Genomic DNA, 15416 nt, shown 5'->3' with positions numbered 1-15416 from the left:
ATTCCTTCCTTATTATAATTTTAGTTTGATACTCTTTTCCTAATTATTTTGGAAAATTTTGAAGTTGCCAGCAATGAAAGTTTATTCTTTGAACCATTAGGAGGAGCTCTAAACCTCATGATTGACTTGCCTTATTTTAGCTCTTCAAAATAGCTGCAGAACAGTTCTGTATACTAGAAAACTTTCCAAACCTTATCACTTTAAGAACTTCCTTTCATATTTTCCCATTCTATAGGATATTTTCGGATTGAGTTGGCAAAAAGTTTTAGGGTGTTTCCTATGGTCGTTTTTATAGCTGTATTGAGTTCTTTAGCATATAATGAACTTCTTACCTAAACAAACAAAAAACCCCAAAATTTTGATAGCCCAATATTTCCATGTCTGAGAAATTAAATTATTGGTTGCAAACCACATAAGTAAATTAAAGTTGGAAATTTAAATGGTCAAATGAGGTTACCCCAAGCCACCACAACCGGATCACAATGGGAACCCAGGCAGGAAAATATAGATGGTTCAGGATAAATTCAAGCCCACTATAGAAACACAGTACAAAATGACGGTGTCCAGCTCCCTCATTTATTTGCCAGAAGTAGGTTAAGTGAATAATGATATCTGACATTTTTATGGCATTTTAAGTTTTGCAAAACAGTCTAATAAATTAATTTCTTCTCATTTGAGCCTCAGGACAACCCTATGAGATAGGTACTACAGGTATTATTAACCCTGTTTTACAGTTTAGGAAACAATTATAGACTCAAGATTTAGAGTTGAAATTGACCTTAGAGTCCATCAGATTCATTCCCTTCATTTTATAGTTGAGGAAGCTGAGGGAGAGAGGTTATGTGACTTGCCCAGGGTCACCTAGCTCAGAAGTGCCTAAGGTGAGAAGAGTAAGCACTGTGTCTCTCATACAGGGAAGACAGTCTAGCTGAAATAGACCAGTAGTTTATATGTTGACTGGAACAAATGATGCCTGAAAGAAAATATTTTTATTTTAAATCAATGATAAAAAAAAAATGTAGCCTGTTTGGTCCATAGCCAAGCAAGTTTAAGGAAAGGTGCTTGGGTAATTTTACACCTTAAGTTTTCACTTATCCCCAAACTCTATTCTGGTTATTAATCATCCTTGAAATTAAAGGACAGAGGAAAAAATAACCTTAATCAAATAGCGTTAGAAACTTTATTTATGTAAATATAACCATTTTTTGTTAAAGAATCAAGTGGAGAATTTCACATTTTCTTTACAACCTCCCACAGACCTCTACTATTAAATCCTACAATTAAGTGTAGGATTTAATTAAGTATGGCTAAAGGACTTACCTCAGCAAGCAGGGTAGATTGGGAAAGAGGCAGAAAGATTAATGGGAGATGCATTGACAGTAAGCTTAGAGATTTGAAAGGTTTCATTAGCCTCAATGAAAGTAATTTATTTAGAAATTTCATATGAATATTAGAGACATTATCCCTAAAGAGGCATTAGCTACATGAGTCAAAGATCAATATGCTAACTTTTTTTCTACATAGAACTAGTTATCATATAAAATTAGAAATGTCTACGCCTAGCTGAGGTTTTTGGAAGGAATAACCTAAGCCTTTTAACTCTAAAGTAGGCAGTGATTATAAGTATACTCCTGAATATGGTCCATTTTGTACATAAACAGGTTAGTACTTTTTTTATATCTAATGGAAAAGAAGGCTGAGAGTACAGATGTTCACTTATTCAAGTGTTCTCTGTTATGAAAAAGTTGACCAAAATTCTCAAACATTAACCTTCATCAAAGATACTCCTATTTTTCTATAATTTTTTTAAAAATTGCCCATGATCTTCATATTGGTTCAGCACCTGCATTCACTGAAACATTTTTTGAAGAGAGAAAAGGAAGAAAACAATATTGATGCTAGTGTAATAGGTTATTTTAGTCTGATATTATCCAAGATTTAAGTGGACTCTGCTATACAATTACAACCCTCAATCATACTATGTAATTCTGTAATGTCCCTACCTCAATCACAGAAATAATCTCAAAGTTATTTACTTACAAACCTAGGAATCTATCTGTCTTAGGACTGCTAGAGTTTGGTGCCACGCACCCTGGGGGATCTCAAATAATACCACTTATTAATTTTCATATATACTCTTGGATATGTGGACATGGTCATTTATCGTAACTGAGAATGCTCTGATGATAGTGGTTGGTGGCCACATAGGATCAGGTAGCAGTCATTTCCACAGTGTCCATGTGGGAGGGGGTTGTTTGATTTCCAGAACTGGTTTTTACAGAATTTTATTTTCAAGCTCTGCCTTAGACTTAAAGTTGGCTGAAAGCTTTTACCTTAAAATATCTGTCTTTCTGATTGCTGCATTGCCTGCCCAGAACAGGTCTGTGACATGTTTTTTAAAGTCATTCTTACGTGCCCGCTTGACATGTGTGCTCCTACTTGCTACCTTTCAACTCACTCTAAAAATGTTTGGGTGTTTTACTGTCATCTTCACCAATCCAATGAATTGAATTACGAGAAGTACTGTTTCAAACCTTTTTACTCATACCTGTAATGAAATTATTACATTGTTAAGGTTCTATACACATATGTCCACATTGAGTAAGTTCCATAAACAAATAAGCTTAAAACCTGCCATCAATAAATAGAGTGAACATAAGGTCAAGTCAGCAAGCATTTGTTAGCATATCTGATGTCCCAGAGATGGCTCCTATTTTTCCTACAATTTTAAAACTATTCATGCTCTTTATTTTGACCCCAAGCTGTGTTCAATGGGTTTATAAATAATAACTACAATAATAATAATAATAATAAAACAAGGTTGCTTATAAGGGGCAAATTAGAGTGTGTGTGTGTGTGAGAGAGAGAGAGAGAGAGAGAGAGAGAGAGAGTAGTTTGCCAGCCTTTAAAAGAACTATGTGAATATTGTCTCATTATTACTGACTCAGATAAAGGCATAGATGAAGTGCTTATCACATTTGCAGATAAGACATCGCTGGGAAGGTTAGCATTACACTGGATGATGAGCCCAAACCAAAAATGCAGGCTGGCTAGGTTGTTAGATGGACCAAATCTAATAAGATAAAATTTAATCTGAATACACAATCTCCTATACTTGTGAGGTTGATTTTTGGAAACTAAGTACAATGCGGAAGAGGCGTGGCTAGACAGCAGTTTGTCCAGAAAAGCTGGGGGAGTAGCATAGACTACAAGTCGCATGGGAGCCAGCAGTGCGAACACATCAAGGAGCATAGGATCCAGACCCAGGGAGACACTGAGACCCCATCTAAGGACGGACATTGATGGGTAGGAGAGCATCCCAGAGAGAGGGACCAAAATGATGTCTGAAGAACTGCTGCATGGGAGAGAAGTGAGACCTGCTCTGCGTGCTGTCCAGAACCAGCAACTGCATTCAAACCCCTGCGTTCCCAGCCAGGCTCCTGCAGGCGTCCTCCCTGTTTCCATAGCTTGGCATCCCATCCCCTACATCTGTGCCTTTGCACAAACTCTGTCACCTTCCTGGAGTATATGGCTTTCTCACCTTCACCTCATTTGGAATCTGCTACAGGAAGTCCATGCCAATCCCCATGACTGTGAGTGCTCCCTCTGACCTCAAATTATGGTGCATGTATTTATCTGCCAATATCTCATAGTCAGTGCACCCAGCATTGTACCTAACACATAACAGGCACTAAATGTTTGTTGGATTGGATTGAAAGTTATAGATAGGCAATTTTAGGTTTGATCTTAGGACAAAATTGCCTAACAATTAGAATTATGCGAAAGTAGAATGAGCTGACAATAAGATTCTCCCTACACACCTTTCCCTCCCCAGGAGGTCTTCCTGTAAAGGTTGAATGTCAACATTTTTGATGTGTTATAGGAGAAATTTAAATAAAGATTGGTTGGACTAATGACCTCTTAGGTAGGTCCTTTACAACTCAGGGATTCTGTGATTATAGCTTTTTTTTTTCCTGTGAATCTGTCTTTCAGGATGCTAAGAATACATCTCTCCCCACACTCCTCCGCCATCATTTCAGCAAGAAGCCCTTTTTTCCTCCTCCTCCCTTTCCCTAGTCCTAAAATCATACACCTGCAAAAGGGACTCAACTTCCCAGATTGTTTAGGAGATGAGTTTCTTTTTTTTTTTTTTGCATGTTTTTATTCTGTACTTAATAAGAAACATATAAAATTAGCATTTTCATATACCTTTTGAAACAGAAGAAAAGGATTGTATATGAAACTCCCTATCTCTCTTATGTCAACTTTGCATTTCCTTTTAAGTATTTAATAAATTCATCATTTAACTTTCAAAGCTATCCTTGTCTGTGATTGTTTATGGTCTTCCTTCTGTTCTCTTTGCATTTTAAAAATTTGTTTGCTTATCCCTAACTTCCTTTTCCCTCTCACCTCCCCAGTTAACCAGAAAGCAAGGAAAACAAAACCCATGTAACAAATTTGAATTGTCAAACACAACAAATATTCACATGCATTTTGGGTCCATCCTCTCTCTCCCCAGAGGTGGCACGTACTTCATCCTCAGTTCGTGGAAATCACAGTTGGTCTCTATGATCTGAGTTCATAGGTCATTCAGAGTTGTTTATCTGTACAGTGTTGATAGTTTTTAAATTATTTTCCTGCTTCTGCTCACTTCACTCTACATCAAGTTCATACAGGTCTTTATAAGTTTCTCAGAAAGTGTCTCATCATTTCTTACAGAGCAATACTATTCCATTTTAGGTTGGTCTACTACTATAATTCGTCCAGTCATTTGGGGAAGTAGGTCTTAACAAACAAGACCACGTACGGGGTGCATAGTGTTCATAGAGTATTGAGAGCATTGTTTCTTTTAGAATACAATAGAAACATCTCCAAAGCTCTCTTGGCAGTGGAAACATTGTGGCAGGTGCTACTTGTGAGTATGGGACTTCTATCAAGTCAGAAACGTATAAATATAGAATCCTCTATATATTTGAAGTACAATATTACAGATCCAGGATTGTTGACAGGTGCATTTAAATGTGAGATTGCCTAATTGAAAATCTTTTTTTTTTTAAAGTAAGGTAAAATTTAGGTAAGGTAAATAAATTCTTACTATCTTGGGCAGCTCTTGCATTCTAGCTGAGTGGAAGCTTGAGAAGATGCCACATCTTCTCCAGACTTAGAGCTACTGATTTCAAATGAAGTGCCCTTTCTCTTTTCTCTTGGTATGTCTTTATTTAATTTCATGAAGTACCTATTGTTCTCCTTTCATCCCTTAATGTGTTACTTACTGTCTGTGGTCATTGTCTTTTTCCTGCTTTGCAGAGGTATGTCTAGTCCTTTTGTCTGCCTGTGGTCATTACCAGTCCTCGAACATGTTGCTGCAATAAAAAAAAAAGCATTTGCTACTTTGAATTTGTTATGCTCTTATTTTTTCTCTTCTTTTTATCACTTTTCATTGCCCAAAATCACCCTGTCCATCTCCCCCCAAATAGTCATCCCTCATAGTAAAGGACAAAAAGGAAAAAAGGTGGGATGGGGGGGAGATAGTTTCTCAGCAGAACTGACCAACGCATCAACAAATCTGATAATGCATGCAGTATTCCACAACAGTAGATCCCCCCCCACCTTCACAAGGAAGAGAGGGAAATGAATTGTCACATTTCTTCTTTGGGACCCAGCTTGGTTGTTATAATTTCACATTTAATTTTAATTGTTCTATTGTTGTAATCATGTCTATATATTTTTTAACTTTGTACCTGTCATAAGTCTTCCTCTGCTTCTCTGTATTCATAGTCATTTTTTCCTAATAGTACAGGGTACTAGCAAGGCAGTAATCACAAGGTAGATGATAATTGTAAACATGCCTGTGTAGTTCTGTATCGCAAAATATGAGACTCTCCATATAGAAGGTAGCAGAAGTAAACCATTTATTCAGACAGCAGAGAACCAGATCCCAAAACCAGTAAGTCCAATCCATCATAGCAGCAAAGAAATTAATACACATCATCACAGCAGAGAATGACTCCATCTCAAAACCGTTCCCTCCCCCCAGCTGGGGCCTTCCCATAAACACACTCACAGCACAGCTAGTACATGTCTGCTCTCTCCCTCAGCTCTAACTGACCTGAGCATTTCATGCTCCACCCTTTCCTGTTCCTCCCACCACCTGTGACTTGGGCTTCCTGTGACATAAGCAGGTCACGTGGGCCTATTAATGGGTGGGAAAGATCTTCAAATTTAAATTACCATTACATACAGCAATATTTCATTTCATTCATTATTTAGCCATTCCTCTGTGGGCATCTACTTTATTTCAGCAGGATCAATTTCTGAAATATGGCATTGATCAAAATACTTGAAATTCTGAATTTTTATCACATGGAAGCCTTATAAGAAAATACTTCTTTTGAATGGAGTGTTTCTTACAGACTGTTCTCATGTCATTCAAAAAGCTCTATAATCTCATGGTGCTGATCAAGAAACAGTTGTTTAATGTTCAAATCAGTTAAATGCCCTTTTTTGGGGAGGAGGGGGGTTCCCACAGCATAGAGATCTTACTGTGTAGTGTTGGTTCACTTTGAATTTGTTTCTTTTCACTTGAGAGCCAGGTTTGTTGAGCAGCAATGACCATACAAGGAATTCTACTGGCCTGGAGGATGTAGAATACCACCCTGTCTTTTTTATTTGAGGGAGCAGGTCCTGACATCCCCAAACCTTTCTTCCCCTATTTGTATTGGTAGAATGCTGGCAATTAGTCAGTAACTTAAAGAGGTTAATTGGTTAAAGCTTGTTCATTATAGATTTCTTGCCCACATCATTAGAATTTTTCTCTCCCACCCCCACTTTAACTAGACTTTTAAATTAAATGATGCATTTGTTGTAGAGGTTGATTTAAATTTGGAGAGATTTTCCACTTTGAGTCAACTTGCTTTTTCTTTTAAATGTCTAAAAATTAAAGTTTTTTTATACTCTCAGTTTTGGTTTTAGTAAAAGATCATTTGTTTGTGCTGTAATTTAGCTGTTGAATTATATATACATATGTGTGTGTGCACACATACACATACTTCTTATCTATGTTTTGAATCAGTTGTTGAAGAAGAGATATAATGGCTTTAGAGTCATTAACAGTAGTAGCATAACTATCATTGGCAGCTGTCATTTATTAAACATTGACTCCTTACAATGAGAATTAAGCATATGTGGTATTAACTTTAGATGAGAAGATTTTTTACATTGATCTATAAAGAATTTATGTGATGTTTGTTATATACATAAATACCTTGTTTTCCTCACTTTGGGAGCAACAAAATATGTGTTAATTTATATTTTTGCTGGCATAATGATCTTCCATTTATAGTTTTCTATAAGAGTACTCTTAAATATAAAAACGGTATTTCAAAACCCAAGAGTTTATAATAAAATCACTTTATAATAAAATAAATTTAAGTATTTTATTTAAAATAAAATACTTAAAATTTTTTGTTATTAAGAAAAGTTAAAAGTTCAAATGGCAAAAAAGACCTCTGTTCTCAAAAAGAATAACCAAAAAAAAAATCCAAACAAAATAAAACCTGAGGATAGGTCTTAGCTAGAGATTTTGGAAGTGCCATACCTGGAGAACCTGAGTTAATAGACCCAAAATTAGGTCACTACCTGCCCAGTGCCAAAGACTTTGAAAAAAGACAACAATGCAACTTTGTTTCCAATTCTCAAGGGTTCTTTTCTTTCACTAGTCTCTCTAAATAGCCTTGTATCGTGTCAGTATATAAAATGATTGCAGGTTAAACACATACAATATAAACCATATGCTTTTAGTTAGTATCTTAAAATATAATACTTCCAGTCACCCCCAAGTAATTGTTAAAAGTGAGGGCTTTGAGAAAAAATGGTAGGTTGGATAAGTTTCATCCTTTTCACACTGCAATGGAAGCTCAGTTCAGTAGTTTATCTACTGATATAGTTCCCAGTGTCTCTGATGGCAGTTCTAATAGACACGCTGCACTTTTGTTTCACCTTTTGGCCCTAATAATCTGGTGTTGACTTTTCTAGTCACCCTACAAAGCCTTTTGATTTCATCTTGGATTAAGGAGACATGAAGTGATATAGAAAGATCAAGTTTAGGTGTGAAGCGGTGGCCTGTAATACTTTTGTTTTATGTATACTTTTCCTGCCCTCATCTCTCCCTCCTCCCAGATTCAAGGAGGAAATAATAAAAGAAACTACTTGCCAGAAAGAAATTGATTAGCCATTAGCTAATTAGTTGGCTCCCAATTTTCTTTTTCAACCAAAGGAAGATTATCGTTCATTTAAAATCAGAAACTTAAAAAAAAAGAGGATCTCTTTGCAAATATTCTTTAATACAGTTAGTATCTTGAAATACCCTGCAGATCGGATTACAATAATATGCTTTTACTGAACTACTTTTGAAGATCATTTAGAATTTACAGTGGTGCTGGCAGCCTCAGCTCACCGGCTTGGAAAGCACTGGTCCTTTGTCTATATGCTTCCACTACTACCTCCTGGTCTCCTGTTGATCATAACCTGTAAAACCCTGTATGGTTTCTTCCCTGGTTACCTTAGAGACTGCCTCTCTCCCTCTGCTCTTTGAGCATCCTCAACAGGAGAAATCATCCTCGGTGCTGCTGCTAATGGGCTCTCTCTCTGAATCCCAGAGGGGCAAAGTCTGGGTGTTTTTACATAGAGGACTTTCTCTTTTTCTGGAATTCCCTGATGAAAACCAGCAAAGCCCAAGGTTGAAATTTCTAGCAAGGATTCGGGCCAGACACATTTTATTCTATGTTATTTTAATTTTTATATTCTCATAGAGAATAAAGAAAGCCCTGTTAGACAAAGTGAATCTGTGACCTCAGGTTTATTGACCTCCTTTAGTAATATTTGCAAATTGTAGAGACTTTGAGTAACTAAGCAAAGTTGTAAGCTGTTTTCAAAAATGAAAAATGTGTGCTACTTAGGCAGAAACAAAGTAGCATTTGACAAAGGAAGAATCTTGAAAAAGCTGCCATGTGTTGAGCAAATACAAGTCAGAACTGGGGATGGACAGAAAATATCCATGACTAGTAGGAGTAACACAACTGAAGTTTTTTGTAGGCTGCTGGTTCATACCATGGAGCAGTTCTTCCCCATTGACAACAAAGTGATTAACATGCTTTTCTTTTTCTTCTGTAAACAGGAAGCCTAAGAGAGAAGAGCGTCTTAGCGAAGAGGCCGCCAAGGTGATTGCTAGCCTTCCCGACTTAACCTTCATGCACGCCAAGGTGTTGATGTTCCCAGCTACACTGACACCTTCAACAAGCTGCCATGAGAAGGCAGACTGATAAGTGATGAGAATTGGACAGTTTCTATTGATTTTTCCTTCCTTCCTTTCCCTTCCCACCACCAAGAGCATACTTGCTTTAATTTTAAGAAAAATAAAAACAAAAAACAAATTTCAAGTTCAGCTGATTTGTTGGTAAGCAGCACTAGAAAGATATACATAGTAATGTATATTTATTTACATACTGAAGTCCTAAATTTATATTAGAAAAATGTAAATAGTCGGGGGTGAACATTTTTGAAGATTTATTCTTTTTGTGTTGCTGGGGTGTATACATTTATGTCTTTGTGAAATACACTGGTGGTGTCCTTCTTACAAAACTTTTAAAATTTAAAAAAAAAGAAAATTAAAAACTCAGATCTTCACTGTCTGTGAAATCCCCTTCAGGTGTTTTTCAGATTGCATTGAATATCCTCTTAATTTTGTCTAACCCATTGAATTAGTTTTGCTATTACAAGTGAGCTCCAAAGGTCACTTTATTTCATTTTATTTTATTTTATTTTATTGTATGTTGTGGGTTTGGTTCAGATCTTTAAAAAAAAAAAAGGCTGTTGCTGAAGATTTGGGACTATTTTTTAATCTTTTCAATCTGACATATCGTTGTACGGCCTTTTTATAAGGTACTTTCATCAGTTGCTATTCTGTTAATAGGGATGGATCATTGTCAGAACTTGATTGGGAGGGGTTGTATTAGAAAAAGATTGTGTTTGCTTTAATCAATTTGATTTGGAGAAGGACCAAAATTATATGAATGTCTTGCAATGAAACTTACCTGTTACTGATTTTTTTTTGTTCTATTATACCACTATTTTGTTTGAGGATTTTGCACAGTGTAAAATGACATAATCATAGATTGCTATGGTTTAGGCTGTATATACAGTAAAAGACTATGGGTTGTAAATGTTTGGGGAAATTCCTATGGAAAAAAAGAGAGATGTAGAAGAACCTCTAACAAGGTTAATATGCATGCCCCAGGTCTTTTGAGATTTAAGTGTGTAAATTTCCTTTTAGCTTATACAGAAATAAAATAATTTAAAAGATATGTAGTCCGGCGTGTCTTTGTAGAGGAAAAAAAAGGCTGCTCTCAGTTCCATTTTGTGGTTGAAAGCAAAATTAAGGAACTTTGGGGGGTGCTTTGATAAAGTTCTGTTTAGTTTCTGTACCAAACAGCCCTACAGAAATGGTGAGGCCTCTGCTGTCTAAAACCTAGGAAAGAATTTGATTCTGGCCCATGAGAATTGGATCACAGCTGAACTGTGCTGACGTGACCTTATGATATAAAACTAATAATCACAGTGGTTTCCTGCAATGTAGTTTCACCTGAGTACATTAACAGTGCCACAGTGAAGTGCTAAGGGATCAGTTGTTAGTTCTCATTTTGGTTTTTCCCAAGCAAAGCAAAGTATAAAGTCAAGTGGGGTAACAAAGTCCTCCAAAGTAATTTTTAAATCCTAGTTAAAATATTTTGATTCAGTAGTTTGTTAATCAAAGCCTGTTCATGTTGTAGCTATGTATTTGGGAGCTATTCTTAACTATTTATAAAAGTAACATTTTAAATTTAATTTGTAAAAATGCCACACTGAGCTGTAGCAAAACTTGAAAAGTCTTATGAAATGGCACTTCTCTGGAAGAAGCAGCCAAGTAGTCCTCCATCTTATTACCAGGTCCTATAGGTCCTATATTCACATCTCATGATACACTAGCATCAGAAAATTTGTATTCCTAATTATTTGGTTATGATGACCTGTTGGCTCTGTTGTAGGCTCTGTTACCTACTTCTGCTCTTCCTACATTGGAGCAAAGTTATAATTCATCTTAGGTCTTTTTGTGACATCACTGCTCCATTTTACAGACCTCCTCCACGAAAAGGGACCACAGAGTAGACCTCCATACAATTTCTTTGTGTTGCTAAGTTCCACTTGACAAGTAGCATCCTTTCAGATGTAGGATCTATCCTACCCAGGCTGACAATGACCAGGCCTAACAAAACCCTGGACTCTTTGGAGAACATTATGAAAAGCAGCATCATCGGTAAAAACCTTTTGGTAATGGTGAATCTCTTTTGGCTCTAAAGTTCTGTGATTCTGTTCTGTGAACTGACATTTACTTTGTTATGTTACATACTACCACCCTTCATCCTCAGAAGAACCTTGTGAGGTAAGTGGTATAAACATTGTTAGCCTCATTCGATAAAGAGTTTGGGCTCCAGGAGGTGGTGACATTGAGGAGTGGGTTACTTAGTGAGAAGGGGAGCCTGTGAGACTTGATTCTGGGTCTTATGGGTTTGAAGCCAAAGCCATAGAGTGTAATAGAGAGTGTTGAACTGAAGCTTAGATCTCTAAGTAAGGCACTAACTATATGACTATAGGAAAGTCATTGAGTCCCTCCTGGCCTCAGTTTCTTCTCCTATAAACTAGGCATAATAATTTTACTACCTAAGAATAATTAACATCTATGCGGCACTTAGGTAAGTATGCTGTTTATGTAAAGCAAAATGCCTTACAGACATGATCATTTGAATCTCATGACAGCTGTGTGATACAGGTAGGTATCTACTATAGATACTCCAGGTGGTCTTACGCCAGTTTTACAGATGAACCTAGCCCACGGAGGTATAAGTGACTTGTCCATGGTTCAACAGCCAGTAAGTGACCAAGGCAGAGTTTGAACCCAAGACCTTTCTAATACCCAAGTCTACTGCCTCCCTCTCTACCTCACAGGTTGTGCTGGATAAGATGCTTTCTAACCGTTAAAAGTACCATACTTCTGTTTATTGTGACTTCCTCCACATTCCATTGCTTCTCGCAGTTAGAAATAGGTTAACTGTGCCTTTGATGTGAAATTAACACCACTATGATGGTTCCTATAATGCATACTTTATATCTCGGGGCTTGTTCTGGACAGGCTGGTATTTCCCTTTCTGCCTATGTCTGTTTTTTCTTTCCTTTTTAAATGAAGCACGTTAACATTTAGTTGTTAGGTTAAAATCAGTGCTTCAGTTTGTACAACTAAAAATTTGTAGCCTCGAGCCAGACCAGTGATAGAATTGTATCAAGGAGCACTGTCTGTTCTCTAGGAAAGTATGTTTGGAGTCTTGACATAGTAGGCTCTTCATCGCTCCTGGCACGTTAGTGAAGTTTGTGGGGAGGGGAGCGGAGGGAGAGGCTGCCAGCTGCAAGCTGATCTCCATACCCAGCCTCACAACTGCCCATAGTGGCAGCTGCCCATTTGCTTCCTAAGCACAGCCAGAGGACCAAGCAGTGGGGGAAGGGAAAGAATCCATTGAGACTTGAAGTAGCTGGTTGGTGCCCAGAGCTGTCAAAACTGGCAATATGGACTGGATTCAGTACCATAGAAACAGTAAATCAACTACCCAGAATCTCACCCCTTTACCACTGGTGCTCCACAGTTAAGATGCTGCAGGGCAATTCAGGTCAGAATGAGAATTTGGGGTTCAAACTACCCAAGTCATTGCATCCTATTCTTTGGCTCTATGTCTGATATGTAATCATAATGATAAAAGGCAACATTTATAGATGGTTTAATGTTCATGACACATTTTATATTCATCTTTACTGGCTCTTCATAGCTGTGTGAGATAAGTACCACAGATTGTATCTCCGTTTTACAGATCCTTAAGCGACTTGTCCAGGGACACGTAGGTATGATTCAAGCCTGGGTCTCACTCCTGAGTCCAAAGCCAGTACTTTTTCAACCATAGTACGCTGCCTTCCAAGTCTGGAAACCCGTCATTCTCTTTCCCTTGACATTTCTACTACATGAGTTCTATATGCTGTTCTTCATAACTGCATAATTATTGTATTTGATATAACAAATTGGTACCTTCAGTGTCCCACATTCATTCTTAAGACCCTGCCTGGAATAATTCCTTATACAATATAGTGAAAATAAACGTAAGTGGCAGGATCATTGTGATAAATTGAGTAGGCTTCAGTGGTCCAAGTTAGAATTCTCACTCTCCTAGTATATTTTTTTATGAGCTATTTTGTGGAATTTTCTGTAGAATTTCATAACCTAACACCACCCACCCTGCAAAAAAAAAAATACTGAAGTTTTTTCTGAGGCTTTAGGAGCGCATTACACCAAGTGTTCTCCATTCACATAAGTACCTCAGTCCACCACGCTTTCATCACCTTTCCTAAACGTAATGTTACAACAGCCCCCTCATTGCTCTCCCTACCAGTCTCTTCCCACTCCAGTCCATCCTCCACCCTATTGCCAACTTAAATTTCCTTACAAACAAATCTAACCTTGTAACTCCCCTCTCAGTCAATTCTAGTGGCTTCCTGTTGCCTTTAGGATAAAACACAAACTCATCCATATAGCTTTTAAAACCCTATACGACCTGGCCCCAACTTTGGTTTTCAGCTTTATTGGATATCACTCCCCCTCCCATACTCTGCACTCTAGCCATTCTTCGGTTGCTCACACTTCATCTCCCATCTCCCGTGTTCATGGAATGCACCTCCATTTGCTCATCATCTCTCCCTTTAAGATGCAATTCAGGGGCTCGGTGTCCTGGGGACATGACGGTGGCGGCCGGGGGTCTGCTGCGGGCACTCGTGGGGGCAGCCGGGCCCGAGCGCCCTTGCGGAGGGAGAGCGGCCCGGGAACTCGAGACGACGCTGGGGCGGCAGTGCCCAAAGCCAGCAGCCTACAGTTAAACAGTGGAATGAAGCAACCCATAAGCAACTCTGCTCTTGGCGAATATGTGGCTGAGATCCTACCCAAATACGTCCAACAAGTTCAGGTATCATGCTTCAATGTACTAGAGATCTGCATCCATCCTGATGGAGTCAAAGATCACACCGATGCCCAATTCAAGTCCTTGGCTGCCTTGGGAGCAGTTGATGTCCCAACCCGACAGAACCGTTTTGAGATTGTATAACCCGCTTCCTCTGCACGTCAATACTCGGATCCAAGTGAAGACATATGCAGATGAGTTGACTCCTGTTGATGCATCAGTCTCGGTGCACAAAGCTGCAAATTGGTATGAAAGGGAGATCTGGGACATGTTTGGAGTCTTCTTTGCCAATCACCCCGATCTCAGGCGGATCCTGACAGACTATGGGTTTGAGGGACATCCTTGCCGGATTTCCCCCTCTCTGGATATGTAGAGGTCCGCTATGATAATGAGGTGAAGCACGTTGTGGCAGAGCCGGTGGAGCTGGCCCGGGAGTTCTGAAAGTTTGGTCTGAACTGCCCATGGGAGGCTTTCCCTGCCTTTCGCCAACCTCCAGAGAGCCCTAGACTTGAGGCTGGATTTAAGAAACCGGAAGCAAAGTAGCTTCTGGTGAGATCAGACTCTGCCTTGTTACTGAATATTTATGTAAATAAAATCTCATGCTGGACTTGCAAAAAAAAAAAAAATGCAATTCAGGTGCCATCTTGGACGTGAAGTCTTTCCTAATCTCCCCATGTGTCAGACTACTATTTATTTAACTACAGTTGGTCTGTGTGTGTATATACTTGTCTCTTCCATTAGGATGAAAGCAAGAAAGGGTCATTTCATTCTTTTTCCTTGTATCCCTAGTACTTAATACATAGTGTTGCTGTTTAGTCGCTTTTCAGTCACGTCTGATTCCTCGTGACCTCATTTGGGGTTTTCTTGGCAAAGATTCTGGAGTAGTTTGTCATTTCCTTCTCCGGCTCATTTTACAGATGAGGAAACTGAGGCAGACAGCGTTAAGTGACTTGCCCAGGGTCACACAGCTACTAAGTGTCTGAAGTTGGATTTGAACTCATTAAAGTGAGTCTTCTGACTCCAGGCCTTGGCGCTCTATGCACTTTGCCACCTAGCTGCCCCAACATAGGAGATACTTAATAAATGCTGATTGATTGAAACATCATCACTTGGAGAAAGACCATTAGAAAAGTTAAAGACAGGGTGGTGGGTGGGTGGGGGTGTGTGTGTGTGTGTGTGTGTGTGTGTGTAGTGCAGGGCAATAGGTATTCATTCAATTTGGAGTAAGGTGCTGCCACCAACATGGGTAAATCCACTTCTACTTTCCTGGGCTTCCACCATCTATGAAATTGAGGGATATAGGTGGGAAAGTGGATTGAACACTGGGTCTAT

At 38.5% G+C, this 15416-nt stretch overlaps 1 protein-coding gene and 1 pseudogene across 2 annotated transcripts in view; both read left to right on the top strand.

Annotated features, from left to right (window-relative positions):
- Window positions 1-10359, top strand: part of AFTPH (aftiphilin) — a 104177-nt gene extending 93818 nt beyond the window's left edge. The window contains exon 10 of one of the 2 annotated variants that reach the window (XM_036749577.1): window positions 9176-10359. In XM_036749577.1, the coding sequence (XP_036605472.1) occupies window positions 9176-9320 (145 nt within the window). In that variant the 3' untranslated portion in view covers window positions 9321-10359. The remainder of the gene's footprint in view (window positions 1-9175) is intronic. The other variant, XM_036749578.1, reaches the window with a different exon arrangement.
- Window positions 10360-13835: 3476 nt separating this feature from the next.
- LOC118842545 lies at window positions 13836-14627 on the top strand (annotated as a pseudogene).
- The last annotated feature ends 789 nt before the right edge of the window (window positions 14628-15416 follow it).

This window comes from Trichosurus vulpecula, chromosome 3 (genome assembly GCF_011100635.1).
Source record: "Trichosurus vulpecula isolate mTriVul1 chromosome 3, mTriVul1.pri, whole genome shotgun sequence".
Taxonomy (NCBI): Eukaryota; Metazoa; Chordata; class Mammalia; order Diprotodontia; family Phalangeridae; genus Trichosurus; species Trichosurus vulpecula.
Note: the sequence above shows the minus strand (reverse complement) of the source record. Positions and strands in the feature narration are given on the sequence as shown.